We start from the raw sequence: 20,034 nt of genomic DNA, 5'->3' as shown, positions 1-20,034 counted from the left end.
CCCCCAAGCTGGCCAAAAGTCCCTGGGGGTCCAGCGGGGGTCCGGAAAACGATCTCCTGCCGCGAATCGTTTTCCGTACGGAAAATGGCGCCGGCAGGAGATCGACTGCAGGAGGTCGTTCAGCGGTCCGGAACCCCCGCTGAACGACCTCCTGCAGTCGATCTCCTGCCGGCGCCATTTTCCGCACGGAAAACGATTCGCGGCAGGAGATCGTTTTCCGGACCCCCGCTGGACCCCCAGGGACTTTTGGCCAGCTTGGGGGGGCCTCCTGACCCCCACAAGACTTGCCAAAAGTCCAGCGGGGGTCCGGAACGACCTCCTGCAGTCGAATCGTGTTGGTCTATGGCCGCCGCCATTTTGCGCCACCATTTTGAAAAATGGCGCCGGCTGAAGACAACACAATTCAATTGCAGGAGGCCGTTCCGGACCGCTGCCGTTCCGGACCGCCGCTGGACCCCCAGGTAATTTAAGGCATTTGGGGGGGTTCGGGAGGGTGGGGGATTTAATTTAAAGGGTCGGGGGTGGGTTTTAGGGGGTTTTAGTGTGCCGGTTTTCCTGCTCTCCCCCTTCCCCCGATTTACGATTTTTTGACGATAAATTGGGGGAATTGGTATTGTATCGTGGCCCTAAAGATTTTTGACGATTTAAAATATATCGGACGATATTTTAAATCGTCAAAAAACGATTCACATCCCTAGTGTGTACTAGGTCAAGCCTACCACATCTGCTGCCCTTGCCAGCCTTTTTACAAACAGAGAGATGGAGCGCACTTAGAGAGAAGCTGTTCCTAAAAAAGGAAGGGGAGAAGATGAGAGGAAAAGGAGAGGGAGAGAGAAAGAAGAGACATTAGCATGGATAACGGTAGAAGGCAGATGAGAGAAATATAGAGATGAGATGGAGGTTGAGAGGAAAGAAGAGGGAGTGACTGAGGGGAGGAGTAAAAAGGAGAAGCATGGGTGAGAAGAGCACACCCCACAAAGACTCTCAGATCTCTGCTGGAATATTTTAGCTAACTTGCTGAAAATAAGGAAGGTGCTTGAGAATATAAAGTTCTGTCTGGTTGAGGTGCAAGGTTCTCCTTGTGAAGCAGCTAAGCTGGTGAATTCTTTTTTTTTTTTTTTTGCAGGATGCTCCGCAGTAATCGCATCAGCTGTGTCAGCAACGACAGTTTCACGGGGCTCAGCTCTGTCCGCTTGCTCTCTCTGTATGACAATCAGATCACCACGGTTTCTCCAGGCGCCTTTGATACTCTGCATTCGCTATCTACGTTGTAAGTGCAGGTTTCCAAGCTCGCGCCCTGTCAGACGCCGGCCACATTTTCGGCACCCTGTGTGCTGTCACCTTGACGTGTGAGCATGGGGGCAGTCTTTCATTGGGGGGGGGCAAAAAACATCCTGTCCACAGATGTGGCTTTTGTGCGAGTCTGAAGCTAACAGGTCAGATGGTAATACCTACTCAGACCCCCCTCGCTTGCCGTATCTGTCATCCTCAATCACTAAGTAGTGGAAAACAACCTCCTGTGGCATATTTTCTGCTTTCTGTTAACGCTGCTGCACGCAGTTACTGATCCCGCTAATCACTGCCAGTCAGACTTTTGGGATTGTATCAGCCAAGAGGCAGGGCAGCAAAAGCCAGAGTGAGGAGGTAGACTTTTTAGTGTGTGAGTGGGACAAGGGAACCATGAAATGAAGGAAGAGAGTACCTCTCACCTCTCCTCCAGATTGGAGAGTGCAGACCAGCAAAGAGCTGCAGTTTTCTGTAGAAAAAACCGGGGAGGAGGGTGCTCCTTTTACCTACTGGGAAAGTGGTGCCTGGTTCTGGTCCTCATTACTGCCCGGCAGCTTTGGCTTCCATGACAGCAAAACTTTGGCAGTTAACCTGCCTCTTCCACCAAACCCCACTCTTTATTTTGGAGCTATCTGAGCTGAGTGACTGCTCCATGTGCAGAAGGTGAAATTCAGATGTGCCTTTTTTTTCCTCTTCCCTACACACATCATCCCCCCCCCCCCTCCAAAAATTCCTCTAGTTTAAAAAGAACTAACTTATTGTACCCTAAGGAGGGAGCATGGTCTCAGCACATGCCCCACGCGGTGGAGAAAGGTGAAGCATCTTAGCTTGGCTTCATTAAAGGCAGCCGGTAGGAAGGGGGGTGGGGGCAGTACTTGGAGATGGCTCTCCCAAATAGTTAATGGTTAAGGTATTGTGCCCTGCGCTGTAAATCTCGCCCTCCAACCAAAATCCATCAGTCTTGGCTAGTGGAGAGTTTATGCCCCGGGTTTCCCTGAAGAGCGGCAGCCTGCAATGTATTTGTGCAAGGTCGCGGCATTGGGGGATTGCTGCTGTGTACGGGAGGGGGCCTGGCATCTCCCGTTTTGCAAGACACCAGTCTGTGAGCAGCATCGAGCAGTAAAGCGCTCCATCTTTTTTTCCATATGAAATGTGACATTTTATATAGCCAGTGACTAATTTGTGCATATTAAAGATGGCATGTTTATAAATAAGGGAGCTGTCATATAGGTGCTGACTGAAGGTGGGGGGGGGGGGGGGGGAGAAGCTAAAAGCATTGGGACTTGTATGTAAAAAATAAATAAATTCATGTTTGTAACTGGCATGTAATCAACTCATCTGTCAATTTAGATGGCAAACGTATTCTCTGGAGCAAATAAGAGATGGAAATCTTGAGATGACAAATTAACGGAATAGCTGTTGTCAGGTTAAATCCAATAATATAAAGTAATCTGCCTTCATCTCGGTGTTAAATTGCCACATTATCGGTGCAAAGTCCTTTGACAGCCAGTCAGGTCACTGACAAGTACAAATTACTGATAAATGAGATATATCAAGAGTCCCAGCATAAATCCTGAATTGCCAGCCGCCTTTGTATGTGGCGAATGGCATTGTTGGAGAAGTTTCATTTATGTCTTTCTGAGAAAACATAAATTGAATTGAATAAGGAGTGCACCGAATTTGGAGGATTTTAGCTAGAGAAATGTAAAATAAGAAAATATATATATTTCAACACAGAGAAATTGGACATGAGTTACAGCATCTATTGCTTGATTTTTATTCTCTCAGGAACCTTCTAGCCAATCCTTTCAACTGCAACTGCCACCTGGCTTGGTTAGGAGATTGGCTTAGGAAGAAGCGCATTGTAACAGGGAACCCTCGTTGCCAGAAACCCTATTTCCTGAAAGAGATTCCCATCCAGGATGTGGCAATCCAAGACTTCACATGTGACGATGGTGAGAAACGCCAGACATGGAAATGAGGACGGAGAGTTTTGGTGGGATAATTTTCAAAGGGAAAAGCGTGCATGCTTTCCCGTTTGAAAAATGATGTGAACTCCCCGGATAATTGCCTTGAAATTTATGCAGGCTATTAACAAAATTACCCTTCAGGGAGAATAATTTCCTATCTCTGTGCATAAGGCTAAAGTTTGTGAGGAAAATATATTCGTAGACTTTAGCCAAAATTTTCAAAGCAGATTTGTACACACATCTGCTTTGAAAATTAGGGCTGTGAAAATAAGGGAGGCGTATGGGCACAGGGGGTATAAAGGCCTTCTTCAGCTGAGATACTAGTGCCATAGTACTAAATTTTCAGCCTGAAAACAATGTACAAGATTTATCTTGATGTGCAGTGGGGGATACTAATGAATCTGTTCTGCTCTCCATAGGTAATTTGTATGGTACCTTTTAACTAAAGTTCCTTATAACATTAGAAAAGAGAATTAATTGGAACTGGCTAAGAAAAAGGCCAACTGGGAGAAACTAGAATTAAGAAAGTATTTGAAATGCTAATGAGGTATGCTACTTCAGACAGATTGTAAGCATTATCCACTAATATGTAGGATCTATCTTTTCTTTCCTTTTACAACCCAGGCAATGATGACAACAGCTGCTCTCCACTCTCTCGCTGCCCTGCCGAATGCACTTGCCTAGACACTGTGGTCCGCTGCAGTAATAAAGGGCTTAAGGCCTTGCCCAAAGGAATCCCTAAAGATGTAACGGAACTGTAAGTAATTCAGGTCATAAGGTGGCAAGGCCAAATTCTCCTTTCTGAGTTCAAGGATGGTGCAAACATTACTTTAAAATGACCGTGGTATAAAGTATGAGAGACTTACAGTTCATCCTGTACGCTTCAGCTAAGGGTCAGCACAGTGGGGGCCCCCTTATTCGGAAGAAGCTTCAGCACTATTAGAACCCTAGCAGCAGGACATTAGAAGCCCCTATCTATCCACGCTGGCTTCCTGTTACTACGGAAATCCATGTGAGGGACTGGGTATTGCAGGGCCTTGAGAGCACGATGGAAGACTGGAAACCCCATGGTACGTTTCCATTTTAAAGTGTTGCTGCTGGAGAATCATGACTCAGATGCCGGTCCAAGTAGAGGCATGGGAGCTGAAATGCTTTGTCATAAGTCTGATAATCTCACTGTCTGCTTTGCCCTTAGTGTGACATTTTATTTAATAATCTCGGTTTCTGTTTGTCCTTTGTCTTCTGGCCTGGCCTATGGCCCACTGACCTCAGTGAGTGTTCCAGTTCATATTATCTGGTGGTGGGGGCACACAGCCCCACTCTACACAGTGACAGCTCTCATTTCTAAATTATAAATGTAAGTGCAGCGCGTCTACCAGATAGTGTAGCAGCAATGCACTTGTAGACTGGGCAGGCAGTCCGCAATGAAAATTACATTTTCCTGGCGTTTGATTTGCTGTCATTGATTGATTATTGGAGGGACTATCTTTGGGGGGAGACTGGGGGAGAGAGTGGTGACTGGTGAGAGTGAGGGAGACTGGGGGTTGATTGGTGAGAGAGTGGGACTAGTGTGTGGGGTGACAGGTGTGAGAGACTTGACTGGTTTGGGGTAACTGGAGAGAGGACTAGAATGGGGTGACTGGTGAGAGAGGGAGAGAGTGTTGTGAAAGGGTGACTGGGGAGAGAGAGAGAAACTGGTTGGGGTGACTGAGAGAAACAGACTGATGTGGAGGGGACTGGTGAGAGAAACTGGTTGGGATTGGTGAATGAAGTGGAGAGTGACTAGTGTGAGGGGAGGACTGACTACATTGGTGAGAAAGAGGTATGGAGGTGACTGGCAAGAGAGACTGGTGTAGAGGAGTGACTAGTGAGAGAGAGAAACTCATGTGAGGGGGAAGTGACTAGTAAGAGTGAGAGACTGGAGTTGGGGGTGACTCTTAAGAGAGAGACTGGTTGGGGAGTGACTGAAACAACTTCCTCAATTTAAAAAAAAAAAAAGGCTCAAGGGAGGCAGATAGTGTTTCACTGCCTACGGATACCAATATAGGCTGGTGGCAGCATCTAGCCTTGCTGTTTAATTTTCATTGAAAATTACAGACTCAAAATGGCATCCCCGGTGCTATGCATACATGGTGTTCACGATCATAGTTAGTGAGCACTAAGTTCTGTTAGTGCGCACTGACCATGAAATTAAGAAAATTTAAAAAATAAATAAACTAAAATGAGCAAAACACCGTACATGTCTAAAAGTTGGATTGTTATTTATATTCTACTTTTTCAGGCACTTCAAAGCAGATTACATTCAGATACGTATGTATTTCTTTGTCTCCAGAGGGCTCACAATCTGTTTGTACCTGAGGCAATGGAGGGTAAAGTGACTTGCCCAAAGTCACAGGATTTTGAACGCTGGCTTACCTGGTTCGCAGCCTGCTGCTCTAACCACTAGGCTGCTTGTTCAGTCTAATATGATGTTAGTGGCAATCCAAAAACAGAGACAACATAGCAAACAGTAGAACCAAAACAAAACCAGTAACCACATTCCTATCCTCGCACCCAGGGAAACCAAACAGCACCAAGCTGGAACCCAGAGCTGACAACCGAGAAAATACCCCCCACAAACTCTCAGTCCAGGAAAAAGAACTGAACGTTATCCTTCCCTACAGATTGTGCTATGAGTGAATAAATAATTCCTATGATTTGTTTTAAATCTGCTGGTTGCTGATTTCACGGAGTAAACTCTAGTCCTAGTGTTTGAAAGGGTAAACAACCATTCCCTATTCACCCATTCCACCCCACTGATTTTATAAATCTCAATCATACCCCTTCTGTCTCTTTTCCAGGATTATAAAGATTTACTAATTGCATGATTGAAATTGATGAAGCTAAAAAAACAAAAACTTTTTTTTTTCTAAATTCAGTCGGTAGGGTACAACTCCAGGGAACTGTTCAGGATTGCCCAAAGATTGATAAGTACTCCAAACTCCTTCAGGCATGGCCAAGCAGACACCTCAGATTGTCTTAGTTGTGATGTCTTCTCAGATCTTTCTTCTTTTTTTTTTCTGCCAAAGTGGCTCAATTGTTTTTTTTGGGGTTTTTTTGGTTTTTTTTGCCTTTCACAGTCATTCCAACCTGGTATACAGACTTGTCCCAGCTGTCTCACTCACTTTGGTCATTTTTCAAAATTGTTTCACCTAATGAGGTTTCTAAGGCCATTGCTGCTCTTAATCCTTCATTTTGCCCTTTGAACATTTGTGACATTGCAGTCCTTAAGACATCTAGAGATCTAGCTGCTCCATTTTTAGCTGCTATTATTAATCTATCTCTGAGTGAAGGGTTTGTTCCACACTCTCTCTCAAGGGGGTGTCAGTTAGACCTCTTTTAAAGAAATCTGGTATTAATTATTCAGTCCCCATTTATTTATTTTTAAAATCTTGTATTCCTCATCTTCCAAGCAAATACCAATCAGTGCAGATTACATATAAAAAGATCATAAGAAACATTGAAATAAGTCATTAACAGTAGCATCCATAAAACACAAATAAATACAATAAAAACATGTCATTACCAAAATACCTCTTTAAAAAGAATAGCTTTAATCTGCTTCTAAAAATCTTTATATCACACTCTTCCCTAAGCTGAGCAAGCAATGCATTCCACAAAATTGGTGATTTTATATATATATATATATATATATATATAAAAAAGCCTTTATCTCTTGTACGTTGACATAGGCACGATTGGCAGGCACAGAAAGCAATCTTTGGCCTGCTGAACGCAAAGATTGAGCAGGAGTATACTACTGGATTTTATCTCAAATTATACAAGAATTGTCAGCATTTAATAATTTGTATGTTATTACTAGCAGTTTCAGTCTAGATCTATATCTAATAGGGAGCCAAATGGCGCTCTTGCATCACAGGCTTGATACGCTCTGTAATCATTTTTAGTAAAACATCTCAGAAAACTGTTGGCATCACATAGGATAGATATACACTTGTATATCATTGGCATATATTTATATTTATATTGAACTTTTGTATATAATTATTCTCCTCTATCTCTTTCTATTTCTTACATTCCCAGTTCATTAGCCCTTGTTAATTGTAACTGCTTCTCTTCATCACGTTATTTATGTTTTTTGGTTGTTATCCGCACCCCTGTTTTCTGTAAACCGACATGATGTGAACGAGTTCATGAATGCCGGTATAAAAAAACCTTAAATAAATAAATAAATAAATATATAAAATAAAGTAACACTAATGCCTAAATAGAGTACATGAAGCACAGATAATAAGTTAAATAGGATAGATGATAGTGCTGTGCCTTGGGGAAATGCTGAAAACAGGACTTGCCAGGAGAGAAACTGTTAACGTATTTGAATGTGATATCTTTTGCCTGTTAAAAAAAAAATAATAATAAAATAAAAGTGAGCCAACGTAAAACTACTTCTGAAATGTCAATGCTTGCTAAACTTGAAAAAGAAACATCATCACACAGTATCAAACACACTGGCATCGTCGAGCTGCATCAGCACTCCAGCCCTTTCGGTTTCCAAACTAAAAAGCAATGTGTCTAAAATGGCAAACAGTTCTGTATTGTACTTTTTTCTAAAACCAAATTGATGGTCATATAGAATTTTATGTTGTAATAGGTAGACATCAGGTTGTAACAAAACACTCTTCTCCAGCACCTTAGCCATTGTAGACAGGTTAGATATGGGCCAGTAATTTGACACTCACTAAGGGATATTTTATTATCCTTATTGTTGCCTGCTTCAACTGATTATGAACATAGCCCTCAGACAAAGGACAATTTACCAAATGCCTGATAACTGTTATAGAGAACTTCTTTCATAATTTTTAATAAAAATAAAAGAACAAGGATCTATTTAAACTAGCAATTATGGAAGTGACTTCCTTCACTATAAGAGATGTAAAAAATCGACCAGCCTACTGTTGCATTTAATAAAAATTTAGAATAATCACATTTTATATTATAGCTTGCTACTCTCTAATAATACAGCCAGGGCCAGCGTATCCAGTAGGCGAACTAGTCTGTTGCCTAGAGTGCCAACTATGGGAGGGCAACAACAGGGACTACGCTGGAATTAGGCAGTCACCTAGAGCGCCCAGCATGAGGAGGTGGCAAAGAGCAGTCACGTGGGCTGTGAGTGGAGCCCTATCCTGTTTGCACTAGAACATAGGCCCGGCAAGTGGTGAGCAGAGCCCATCCCGCTCATGGCCAAAATTGAGAAAGGCCCTTTGGGGCCATGGGTGGAGCCCATCCTGCCCGCAGCACAAGACAGCAAGAGGCCCAGCAGAGGCCATAAGTGAAATGTGTGCCACCCAAGGCAGAAGAAAGAGGAGAGAGAGGCTGAGGAGAGCTGGGGGTGGAGCTAAACCACCTGCAGACAATGCTCGGCATGAGGGACTAAGAGCCTGTGAGCTAGAGAGAGAGGCTGGAAAATGTGTGTGTGTTTACTGATGTGAGGGTGCCTGTGTGTGTGTGTGAGAGAGAGAGGGAGCTTATATGAGGGAGTGTGTATGAGAGATTGGGAGCATATCTGAGGGAGTGAGAGTGCTTGTGTGTGTGAGAGAGGTAGGGGTGTGTGTGCCAGAGAGAGAGGGATCCTGTGTGAAGGGGCATGTGTGTATGCAAGAGGGAGATAGTGTCTATGTGAGAGGACATTTGAGAGAGTGACAGAGGGGAGGGTGTGACGTTGTAAGAGAGAGAGACGGGAGCCTCTATGAAGGAGTGTGTATGTGAGTGAGAAAGGGAGCTTGTATGAGGGTATGTGTGCTAGAGGGATTCTGTGTGTATGAAGGAGAAAGGATGTATGTGTAGGAGAGAGAGAGGGGAAGGAAGCCTGTGCAAGGGTGTGTGGTATGTGTATGAGTGAGACGAAGAACCTGTGTTTGTGTGAGAAAGAAAGGGGGCCTCTCTGAAGAGCCGATGCAATACAGTGCGCTCAGCCGAGCGCACTGTTAACCCGCAGTTGGACGCGGATTGTATAGGCGCTAATCCCCTTATGCAAAAGGGGATTAGCGCCTCTACAACATGCGTCCAATGCGGAGTGAATCTAATAGCGCTCGTCACATGCAAATGCATGTGAATGAGGCTATTAGGTATTCACTCAAGATGCAAAAAAAAAAAAATGTGCATCTCAGACGCACATTTAGCGATCAGAAATTAACAGGCTTTAATAGCTGAGCGTTCTTCAAACTAGTACAGAAAAGCAGAAAAAAACAGATTTTCTGTACTGCCTCCTACTTCATATCGTTACGATATAAAGTAGGAGGAAAAACAAAACTAAAGTTAAAAAAAAAAAAAACACCTGCAGTCTGGTGCAGGAAACTGATGCTCATCTGACAAGCATCCATTTCCTGAACCCCCCCGGCTGTGTGGCATTTAGGAAAACCGACTCTGATAAACTCAGCATTGGTTTCCCTAACCTGATGATGATCGAGTTCTCGTTAGCAAGGAGGCGCTAGGGGAGCGCAAGCGACCCTAGCGCCTCCTTGCTAACACCACCCCCTAATTTAAATATTGCATGGCACCCGTTAAGTCAGTGCCCGCTTTCTGCACATATTTATTATATCGACTCTGAATGAATGAATGAATGAAGGTGTGTGTATGTGATAGAGAGAAGATGTGAGAGTGTTTGTGTGTATGGTCAAGCATGCATATGTGAGAGAGCCTGGGTGTTTCTGTGAGAGAGAATGAATGGGTCTATGTGCATATATATGTGAGAGGGGAGAAAGTTTGGTGCAACAACCCCTACCCCACCCCATCAGCTAATCTACGACAATCTCAGGGCATCTGAAAATCAAAAGTTTTCATGTATGGAAAGTGGTTGATTTTATATCCTTGTTAGTTTTAATCATTGGGTGGTGGTTGTGTCTGCTGCAGTTCAATATTTTTTTTGGAGTTGGAATTTTTTATTTTTAGGAGTTTTTCATTATTGGATGTCATTCTATTTTTCAGCTATTTTGAAATATTTGTAATATGTATGGTTGTAGATTGATGTTTTATATTTCTTGATTTTGTTTATTTTATGAAGAATGATAGTGTTTGTTTTCCCATTGTTACACTGCTTACAGAATCATGGTTTCCAGTTCAGTTTTTGTCTACACATTTTTTATTTTATTTTATGGTCTCTTTATTCTGTATATTATGACGGGTTATGCATGTTTTCATAGGTACAGTAGTTAGAGTGCTGGTAGTTAGTACTGTTTTGGTATGTGAGGTTTACTATATTGTATTTGTAATTCACTGTACTCATGGCTTTGCATGCCATGCCTACACCCAACATGTTTTACATAGGCCTAATACCATATGGGTTCCAAGTGTCTTTTTTGCTTTTTAACAGTTTTCTGGTTGACATGCAATATGTATATTAAATTTGTATGCACTGCTGTAAGTGATATTTTATCTCAGAAAACTGAACCTTCAATATCCTTTTTCATGTAAAATTTATTATGAATGCAACATTTTTACTTGGGGATGGGGAAATCAGAGTTAGGGCTGGGCACAAGGCATTATAGCATTTCCTCTTTGAATGCCCTTTGAAGTAATTTCCTCGTCTATCAGGTCATGAGAAAACTAAGGGGCAAGACTTACTTTATTGCAAACTCTGCCAACTATTGACCCAATTTCTTCTTTACCCTTCATGGCTAAGCTTCTTCAGTTTATGGTTTTGAGACAACTGACAGACTTCCTTGAGGAGCATCATATTTTAGATCCCTATCAGTTTGGATTTAGGAAGTCACTGAGTACAAAAACTCTTATGGTCTCACTATTAGATACATTTAGGAAAGGCCTTGACTGTGGGAAGAGTTTTGTCCTTGTTTAGCTGAACATTTTGTCTGCTTTCAACACCCTAGATCACCACGTTCTCTTACCACATAAGGTAGTGTGGTATCTCTGGCGGTGTTCTGAATTGGTTCAGCTCAGGGGTGGGCAAGTCCGGTCCTCGAGGGCTGCAAACCAGTCGGGTTTTCAGGATACCCCTAATGAATATGCATGAAATAGATTTGCATACAACTGAGGCAATGTGTATGCAGGTCTCTCTCATACATATTCATTAAGGATATCCTGAAAACCCCACTGGTTTGCAGCCCTCGAGGACCGGAATTGTCCACCCCTGGTTTAGCTCATATTTGAGTGTTTTCACCAGTTAACCATTGAGAATATTTATGGCCAAGTCTTATCTGTTTCTGGTGGAGTCCTCCAAGGTGCTCTGCTTTATCTGCCTTGCTTTTTAATATCTACTTGGCACCCATTTGCAAACTCATAGTAAGACATTGTGAGGGATATAAAATCTAAATTGATGATATAGAATTTTTTATCCACTTCCAACCCAGTTGGTCAGACATTATAAAACTAATTGAGCTTTGTCTGTCCACCATTAAACAATGGCTTTTTCACAATAAGCTGGCGCTTAATGTGCTGAGTCAACATTATAATTCGATGTCCGTATGCCAGTTCTCCATCAATTGCCTTTGAGAATGTAACTCTACCAATTCTTCTCTGGGGGAGGGGTCTGGATTGACTATAATTTATCAAATCATCAACATACTAAATCAGTTGTCATTTCTGGATTTTTCAAACTTTGTGGTCTATGCATTGCCGTGCATGTTTCCGGCTAGTGATGCAGGCCTTAAATCTTCTCTTTATAGACTACTGTAATTCCATCTATATTGGTCTTCTGGCAACCTCTTTGAAGGCTCTACAGTTATTACAGAACTCTGCTGCACATGATCTTAGGGAGGAGTTTGCGAGTGCTGGTCGTCCTTCATTGGCTTCCTGTGCAGTACCACTTTCAATTTAAGGGGAAGATTTATCAAGTCGCAATATTTTATTGTGGGAGGGGCAAAATATTGCAGGGAAGTGCTCCTGCGATATTTCACCCCTCCCTGGGAAAATATTGTGGCAAGTTCACAGCGGTATTTTTATCGCAGAAAAAATACACAATGGGCCAGATTTTAGTAGCTACATGCGGGCGTAGATTTGTGCGCGCAACCCGGCGTGCACAAATCTACGCCCGATTTTATAACATGCGAGTGCAGCCGTGCCCATGTTTTAAAATGCAGGGTCAGCGCGCGCAAGGGGGTGCACACTTGTGCACCTTGCGCGTGCCGAGCCTAGGGGAGCCCTGATGGCTTTCCCTTTTTCCTCCGAGGCCGCTATGAAATCAGAGCGGCCTCAGAGGGAACTTTCCTTCCACACCCCCCCACCTTCCCCTACCTAACCCGTCCCCCAACCCTATCTAAAACCCCCTCTAACATTTGTTTACTAAGTTACACGCGCCAGCCACAGCGGCAAATGGCTGCTGTGCCTGGAGGCTCTGGCCACGCCCCGGACCACCCCGCCCACGCCCACCCCTTTTTTCGAGCCCCGGGACATAACACGCTTCCAGGAGCTTTACGCATGCCGCTGAGCCTTTTGAAAATATGCCCGGCGCGCGTAACCGCCCCTAGATTTACGCGCGTAGGCTTTGAAATTCTGCCCCAATATGAAATAGCGCTGTGCAAATGTAAAAAATGCACAGTGGTGGCCCACGACACTTGGGGCCACTATTATTTTAAAGAGTCATGTAGCCCTGAAATCCCCCCCACCTTAGCACAAAGCCCAAACTCCACGGGTCAAGCAAAACCCCTGCACACCCACCCCGTCACCTGTTCAACAGAGTGAACAAAATAAGTGTCACACAGTGATGCTCCACCCCTTTTCAAAACCCTCCCCTTAGCATTAAATTGGCACCCCAACCACATCTCACCCCTGATCTGACATCCAAATTCTAACATCCCACCAGAACCTTCTTTCCATAAATCAAGTCCCTGGTGTCTAGGGTCCCCCATGTAGCCTCACTCCTGCCCCCTGTTTCAAAATAAATCCTTGGTAGTCTACAGGTGGCCCCAGGGATCCCCCTTTACATCTTGAAGAATCTGAAGGTGTAGTGGCAGACTGGAACACCCCCACTAACTCCTGATTGATCAACACCATTTTGCCCTATCAAAAAACTTCTCCTTGCAAAAACCATTTTGACCATCCTCCAATAAACCATGTCTAAGTGATCAGTGGCCTATTTGTACCGTGATTGTCACAATCTAAAAATAATCAGATATATATTCTCATTATATAATATTAATTCAGATCTCTTATCTGCCATTTTTGTTTTGGAGAAAACTGGTCAATTTGCTGACTGTGATCCCTTTTATTGGACCAAGACGAGCTGTCCAATTATGATGCTCTGCACAATAAATTGTAATGGGGGTATATTATCATCCACCTGGCCAGAATGAACTAACAGACAATGAAATGCTGAAAGAAATTAGGGAGGCTAACAAAATTAGCAGCACAGTAATAATAGGTGATTTCAATTACCCCAGTAATTAGAGATGTGAACCGGAATCGGTTCTGATTCCGGTTCCGATTCACATTGTTAATTTTTTTTCGTGCAGCCCGATCGGGTTTTTTTTAAATCAGCTGCGCTCGAGCCGATAAACAAAAAACCCACCCCGACCCTTTAAAATGGCTCCCTTAGCTTCCCCACCCTCCCGACCCCCTCCCCAAAACGTTTTAAAATTACCTGGTGGTCCAGTGGGGATCCCGGGAGCGATCTCCCGCTCTCGGGCCGTCTGCTGCCACTAATAAAAATGGCGCCGATGGCCCTTTGCCCTTACCATGTGACAGGGTATCCGTGCCATTGGTTGGCCCCTGTCACATGGTAGGAGTAATGGACGGCCGGCGCCATTTTTAAAAATTGAATGGGCCATCCAGTGCTCCTACCATGTGACAGGGGCCGGCCAATGGCATGGATACCTTGTCACATGGTAAGGGCAAAGGGCCATCGGTGCCATTTTTATTAGTGGCAGCCGACGGCCCGAGAGCGGGAGATTGCTCCCGGGATCCCCACTGGACCATCAGGTAATTTTAAAATGTTTTTTTGGGGGGGGTTCGGGTGGGTGGGGGAAGCTAAGGGAGCCATTTAAAAGGGTTGGGGTGGGTTTAGGGGTTGTTTTTGTGTGCTGTTTTTCCCGTCCGCCCCCAAAACGATAAGAGAACCTCACGAACAATTTCTTGGGGTTTTCCTATCTGTTTTGGGGAGCCCCCGATTTCTGACAACTTTGAAGATATTGTACGATATTTTCAATCATCAGAAATATGATTCACATCCCTACTAGTAATGATTGGATGAATATTACATCAGGACATGCTAAGGAGATAAAGTTCCTAGATCGAATAAATGACTACTTCATGGAGCAGCTGGTACAAGAACCAACAAGAGGGGGAAACTATTTTAGACCTAGTCCTTAGTGGAACACAGGTTTTGGTGAGAAAGGTAACTATTGGAGCCACTTTTCAATAGTGATCACAACATGATCAGATTTTATTTATTTATTTAATTTATTTAATGTTTTTTATATGCCGGTATTCGTGGGAACATCATATCGGTTTACAAATAACTTGTAACAAAAGTACATTGAACAGGGGAAAGCAACTTGGAGGGCGTGAAACCGAACTTAATACAAACATCGCAAATATTACTTACAGGTAGCGGCGGCAGGTATTTTGATGGCATGGGGGAGGGGGAGGGTTAAGGAGGAAAAGACGCGGGATCTGGGCGAAGGGGGATGAGGTGATACACTGAGAGTAGAGGAGGTGGAGAAATGGCGCATAAGGGGAAGATAGGGGTTAAGGGAGGGCGCTGAGATCAGGGTTGTTGAGCTGGGCGCAGAGTTTAATCTGGGAATGCTTGTTTAAAAAGCCATGTTTTTAGCTTTTTTTTTTTTTTAATTTTTGAGAGCATGGCTCAAGACTAAGGTCTGGCAGCTTAGCGTTCCAGAGGGTGGGTCCTGCGATCGAGAAGGCTCGCTCTTTTGTGGAAGTCAGGTGATAGGTTTTGTGGGAGGGGATGTGTAGGGTGCATTTATATGCTGTTCTGGTGGGGCATTTGGGGGCATGTAAGCAAAGGGTGTTGTCAAGCCAATTCATGTTGCTGTTGTGAATGGTTTTATGTATGATCGAGAGGTTCTTGTAGCGGATGCGGGAGGAGATTGGAAGCCAGTGTAGTTCCTTAAGGATTGGAGTAATGTGGTCAGTTTTACGTGTTTTGGTTAGTATTCTGGCTGCTGCATTTTGCAGGATTTGTAAAGGTTTGGTGGTAGAGGCGGGGAGGCCTAGGAGTAGGGAGTTACAGTAGTCTATTTTTGTAAGGATCGTGGCTTGAAGGACCGTGCAGAAATCATTAAAGTGTAGAAGGGGTTTCAGTTTTTTGAGGACGTGGTTTGAAGAAGGAATCTTTTATAGTTGCATTGATACATTTTTTTAAATTCAGTTGGCTATCTATGGTGCTTGGTGATGTTATGTTGAAAGATGATGATGAGTTCAGTTTTTGCTGTGTTCAGGGCAAGGTGGAGGTTGGTGAGGAGGAGGTTTATCACGCTAAGGCAATTCTCCCAGGTTTCGATAGACTTAGTAAGGGATTCTTTGGGAATGAGAATTTGAACATCATCCGCGTAGATGAAGTGTGGAAAGCCAAGATCTGTGAGGAGCTTGCAGAGGGGAAGGAGATAAATTTTAAAGAGGGTGGATGAGAGGGAGGACCCTTGAGGTAAGTTGGGTGGGAGTAAATTCAGAGTTTCCAATTTTGACTTAACTGGAGGGAGGGCACTAAAGATATCTAGTGCGACAGCATTTAACTTTCAAAAAGGTGCCTATGATAAAATGAAGAAAATGGTTAGGGAAAAACTGAAAGGAGCAAATACAAAGGTTAAGAATTGGCATGGATGCTTAAAAATACCATCTTGGAAGCCCAGACCAGATATATTCCACATATTAGAAAAGGTGGAAGGAAGGCTAAATGACTATTGGCATAGTTAAAAGGTGCGGTGAAAGAGGCTATAATATCTAAAATAACATCTTTCAAGAAGTGGAAAAGGGATTCGAATAAAGAAAACAGGAAACAGCATAAGCACTGGCAAGTCAGATGCAAAGCATTGATAAGGAAGGCAAAGAGAACATTTGAAAATAAGCTTGCCGTGGAAGCAAAACTCATAATAATTTCTGTACATTTGAAGTAAAATCCCTCAAAGGAGTCAGTTGGACCATTAGATGATTAAGGTGTAAAAGGGGTACTTAGGGATGACAAAGGCATAGCAAAGAGATTGAATGAATTATTTGCTTCAGTACTCACCGAGAAAGATGTAAGGCAGATACCCATGCCAGAAATAATATTCAAAGGTGATGATTCAGAGGAGCTGAAACAAATCTCAGTGAACCTGGAAGATGTACTAGGGCAAATTGACAAAATAAAGACTAGCAAATCACCTGGACCAGATGGTGGTATCCCAGAGTAGTGAAAGAACTGAGAAACAAAATAGCAAGTCTGCTGTTGGAAATTTGTAAATCATATTAACTTCGTCTATAGTACCTGAACACTGGAGGGTTGTCAATGTCATGCCAGTTTTTAAAAAGAGATCAAGCGGTGATTCATGACACTACCAACGAGTGAATCTGATTCTGTGCCAGGCAAAATGATAGAAGCTATCAAAAAGAACAAAATTGCTGCACATATAGGCATAATTTACTAGGACAAAGCCAATATGGATTTAGGCAAGGGAAGTCTTACATCACAAATTTGCTATGTTTTTGAGGTCATAAATAGTTCCTCATGAGAGACTTCTTATGAAATAGGGGCCAGTGTCCTATTGTGGATTGCCAACTGGTTAAAAAATAGAAAACTAAATGATGGATTTTCTAAATGGAGAAAGGTGACTCGTGGAGAGTCCCAGGGATCTGTTCTGGTACCACTGCTTTTTAATATATTTATAAATCACCTGAAAATGGGAACAACAAGTGAGGTGATCATATTTGCTGATGACACAAAATTATTTAAAGTTGTTAAATCACAAGAGGATTGTGAGAAATTGCAAGAGGATGCTGCAATACTGGGAGACTGGGCATGCAGATGGCTCATGAAATTTAATGTGGACAAGTGCAAAGTGATACACTTAGGGAAAAATCACCTTATAGCTTCACAATGCAGGGGTTCCACATTGAGTCGCCACTCAGGAAAAGGATCTAGGTGTTATTGTTGAAAATATGTTGAAATCTTCTGCTCAATGTGCAGCAGCAGCCAAGAAAGCAAATAGAATACTAAGGATTATTACGAAAGGAATGGAGAATAAAACAGAGAATATCATAATGCCTATATATCGCTCCATAGTGTGACCTCATCTTGAGTATTGAGTTCATTTCTTCTCGCCACATCTCAAAAAAGATATAGCAGAATTAGAAAAGGTACAGAGAAGGGCGACCAAAATGATTAAGGGTATGGAATAATTCCCCTATGAAGAAAGACTAAAGATGTTAGGATGCTTCAGCTTGGAGAAGAGATGGCTGAGGGGAGGTCTATAAAATAAAGAATTAAATGGAATGAGTAAACATAATTTACTCTTTCGAAAAGTACAAAGACCAGAGGACACACAATGAAATTACTAAGTAAGACATTTAAAACTAATAGGAGGAAATATTTTTTTTACTCAGTGCATAATTAAGCTCTCAAATTTGTTGCCAGAGGATATGATGAAAGCTATTAATTTAGCTGCATTTAAAAAAGGTTTAGACAAGTTCCTGGAGGAATAGTCCATAAACCATTATTAAGGTGGAGTTGCAGAAATCTCTAGGATAAACAGCTTGGAATCTATTCACCCCTTGGGATCCTGCAAGGTACTTGTGACCTGGATTGGCCACTGTCAGAAACAAGTTACTAGACTTGATGTACATTTGGTCTGACCAAATATAGCTAGTCTTAAGTTCTTATGCAGCCTCTAAAGCTCACATTGAACATTTTTAGATAGTTCTTTCATGGATTCAATCAAAAAGATACAAAGAACCCAGCCCTGTGCCTGTGATATTGAGAGACTGGCAGTAAAGGTGTTAAATTCACTGGCGATCTGGAAGTCTGGTTAGTATAGAGCTAATTTATAAATATGATTTTAAAATGGAAAGATTTATCCAGGAACCCCTAGTGATATTAACAACTGGCTTTTAATCTTGAATCACTTCACTCATGTTGCATATAGCCACTGTTAATATTTAACCACACATTAAGACTTTGAAGTTATCTTAAGACATTGCTGTTTAATATTTTAAAACATCAATAAGTGTTTTCTTTAGAAGGTACCTTAGGAGCGTCCTTTGTCATGTTAAATAGTTAATTTTGTTGTAGACCTAACAATAATTCAGAAGCCTGTAATACATCCATCAGCAACTCAGAGCTAAAGATAATATACAAAGTGCATTTAGCATTCCCATTCAGAAGCTGGACAGCCTTCTTGTCAGCTCATTAATGATGGAAACGATGGCCTGTACCATGCACGGACGCTACTGCAAGTTTAAATTACACAAATCAGTCATTTGAGACTGCAGTTTACGGTTCCGTATGTGGCAAATCCAAATTATTCTGCTAACGTGTAGTTACATTTTTATTGGATGGATGAAAGAATAATCCAAAGATGTTGCCTGTGAGAGCATATATTTTCCTCCTTCAGAATCCAGCTTTCTCCAGGATGGACAGGACTACTGGCCTCCTATTGTTATATAGAGCTCTGCACTGTATTATAATTGAAAAACACAGAGAGAGATAGAGAGAGAGAGACCAATTTCTAAACACAAGGTTACCTTTCCTAATTTTGCTAATGCTTTTTTTCAGTGCTGGGAGTGTAGGGGAATCTGCATGAATTCACTACTTATTAGTGCTTGCGCTATGTTAACCGCCCTTATGAAGCCCCAGCAGGGAGGGAGTGCTCAATAATCCAGTATGGGAGATATAATTTAAGGATTCCTTAGGCATTGTCTAAGGAAGGGACCCTGCTGTTTCAAAATGCAAGGGTTATTTGTTTGTTTTTTTAAACACTCATTGGCCCTATGAAATTATCATTTCTGCCTAAAGACCTTGCTGGTTTCCTTGTCTCATTTCTTTTTGACAGGGTAACATGTTGTGCCCTTTCTTCAAAGCCTTTCATTCCCATTCTCCCTAGGGGCACTTCTTTTCTTTAGCTGCAGAAGATCAAAAGTTAGTCTCTTCTAAGTCCAGATCTCCCATTTGGTCTCAGGTTGCCAGTGTAATTATGGGCTAGTCCTGTATTTTATTTTGTTTGGGGTGTTTTAACTCTCTTCTGTCTTAAGTGCCCTGTTTTTGTCTTGCCGTATTTTACCTTATCTCGCTTTGATTTTATAGACACTAGCGTACAATGTCAAAGCACTCAAACAGCCACCTTTGCTGATTTAACCTCACGCAGCCCCAACCACATGCTCATGGGGCTGGACCAGTGGCAATTGCTGTGATTGTTGAGCTGGGTTTCTTCTCCTCGGGCTGACCAGGGCTGGGGATATTGAGCTGGGTTTCTGCCCCTCGGACTGACCAGGGCTGGGGATATTGAGCTGGGTTTCTGCTCCTCGGACTGACCAGGGCTGGAGATGCTGTAGAGGCCGTGTTCTTCACAGTCCCTGAGGGGAACCTGTCCCAGCCTTCACTTAACAGCGACACCTAGTGGCCAGGTGTGGGGTCCCATGTTAGCCAGGTTCCAGAATTTGTGGCCCCTGGCTGAGAACTGATGCTGTGATGACTGGTTTGAATTTGGAGGGATATGGAAAAAAAAGAATTGAAAGGGAGGGAAACTTCAGGTAATTGTGGATGACGTTTTGTGCTGCTGTTGCCCAATGGAGGGCAGTTCCAATTTTGCAGGAAGCCCAAAGGAGTAGGAGGAAA

General features: G+C 42.9%; 1 protein-coding gene across 1 annotated transcript in view; it reads left to right on the top strand.

Moving 5' to 3' along the window:
• Nucleotides 1-20,034, top strand: part of SLIT2 (slit guidance ligand 2) — a 749,523-nt gene that overhangs the window by 602,707 nt on the left and 126,782 nt on the right. The window contains 3 exon segments of the mRNA XM_029590345.1: nucleotides 1,127-1,270; nucleotides 3,076-3,242; nucleotides 3,882-4,014. Coding sequence (XP_029446205.1) covers nucleotides 1,127-1,270; nucleotides 3,076-3,242; nucleotides 3,882-4,014 — 444 coding nt within the window.

This window comes from Rhinatrema bivittatum, chromosome 1 (assembly GCF_901001135.1).
Source record: "Rhinatrema bivittatum chromosome 1, aRhiBiv1.1, whole genome shotgun sequence".
Taxonomy (NCBI): domain Eukaryota; kingdom Metazoa; phylum Chordata; class Amphibia; order Gymnophiona; family Rhinatrematidae; genus Rhinatrema; species Rhinatrema bivittatum.
The sequence above is the reverse complement of the archived record's forward strand: the minus strand, read 5'-3'. Positions and strand labels throughout refer to the sequence as shown.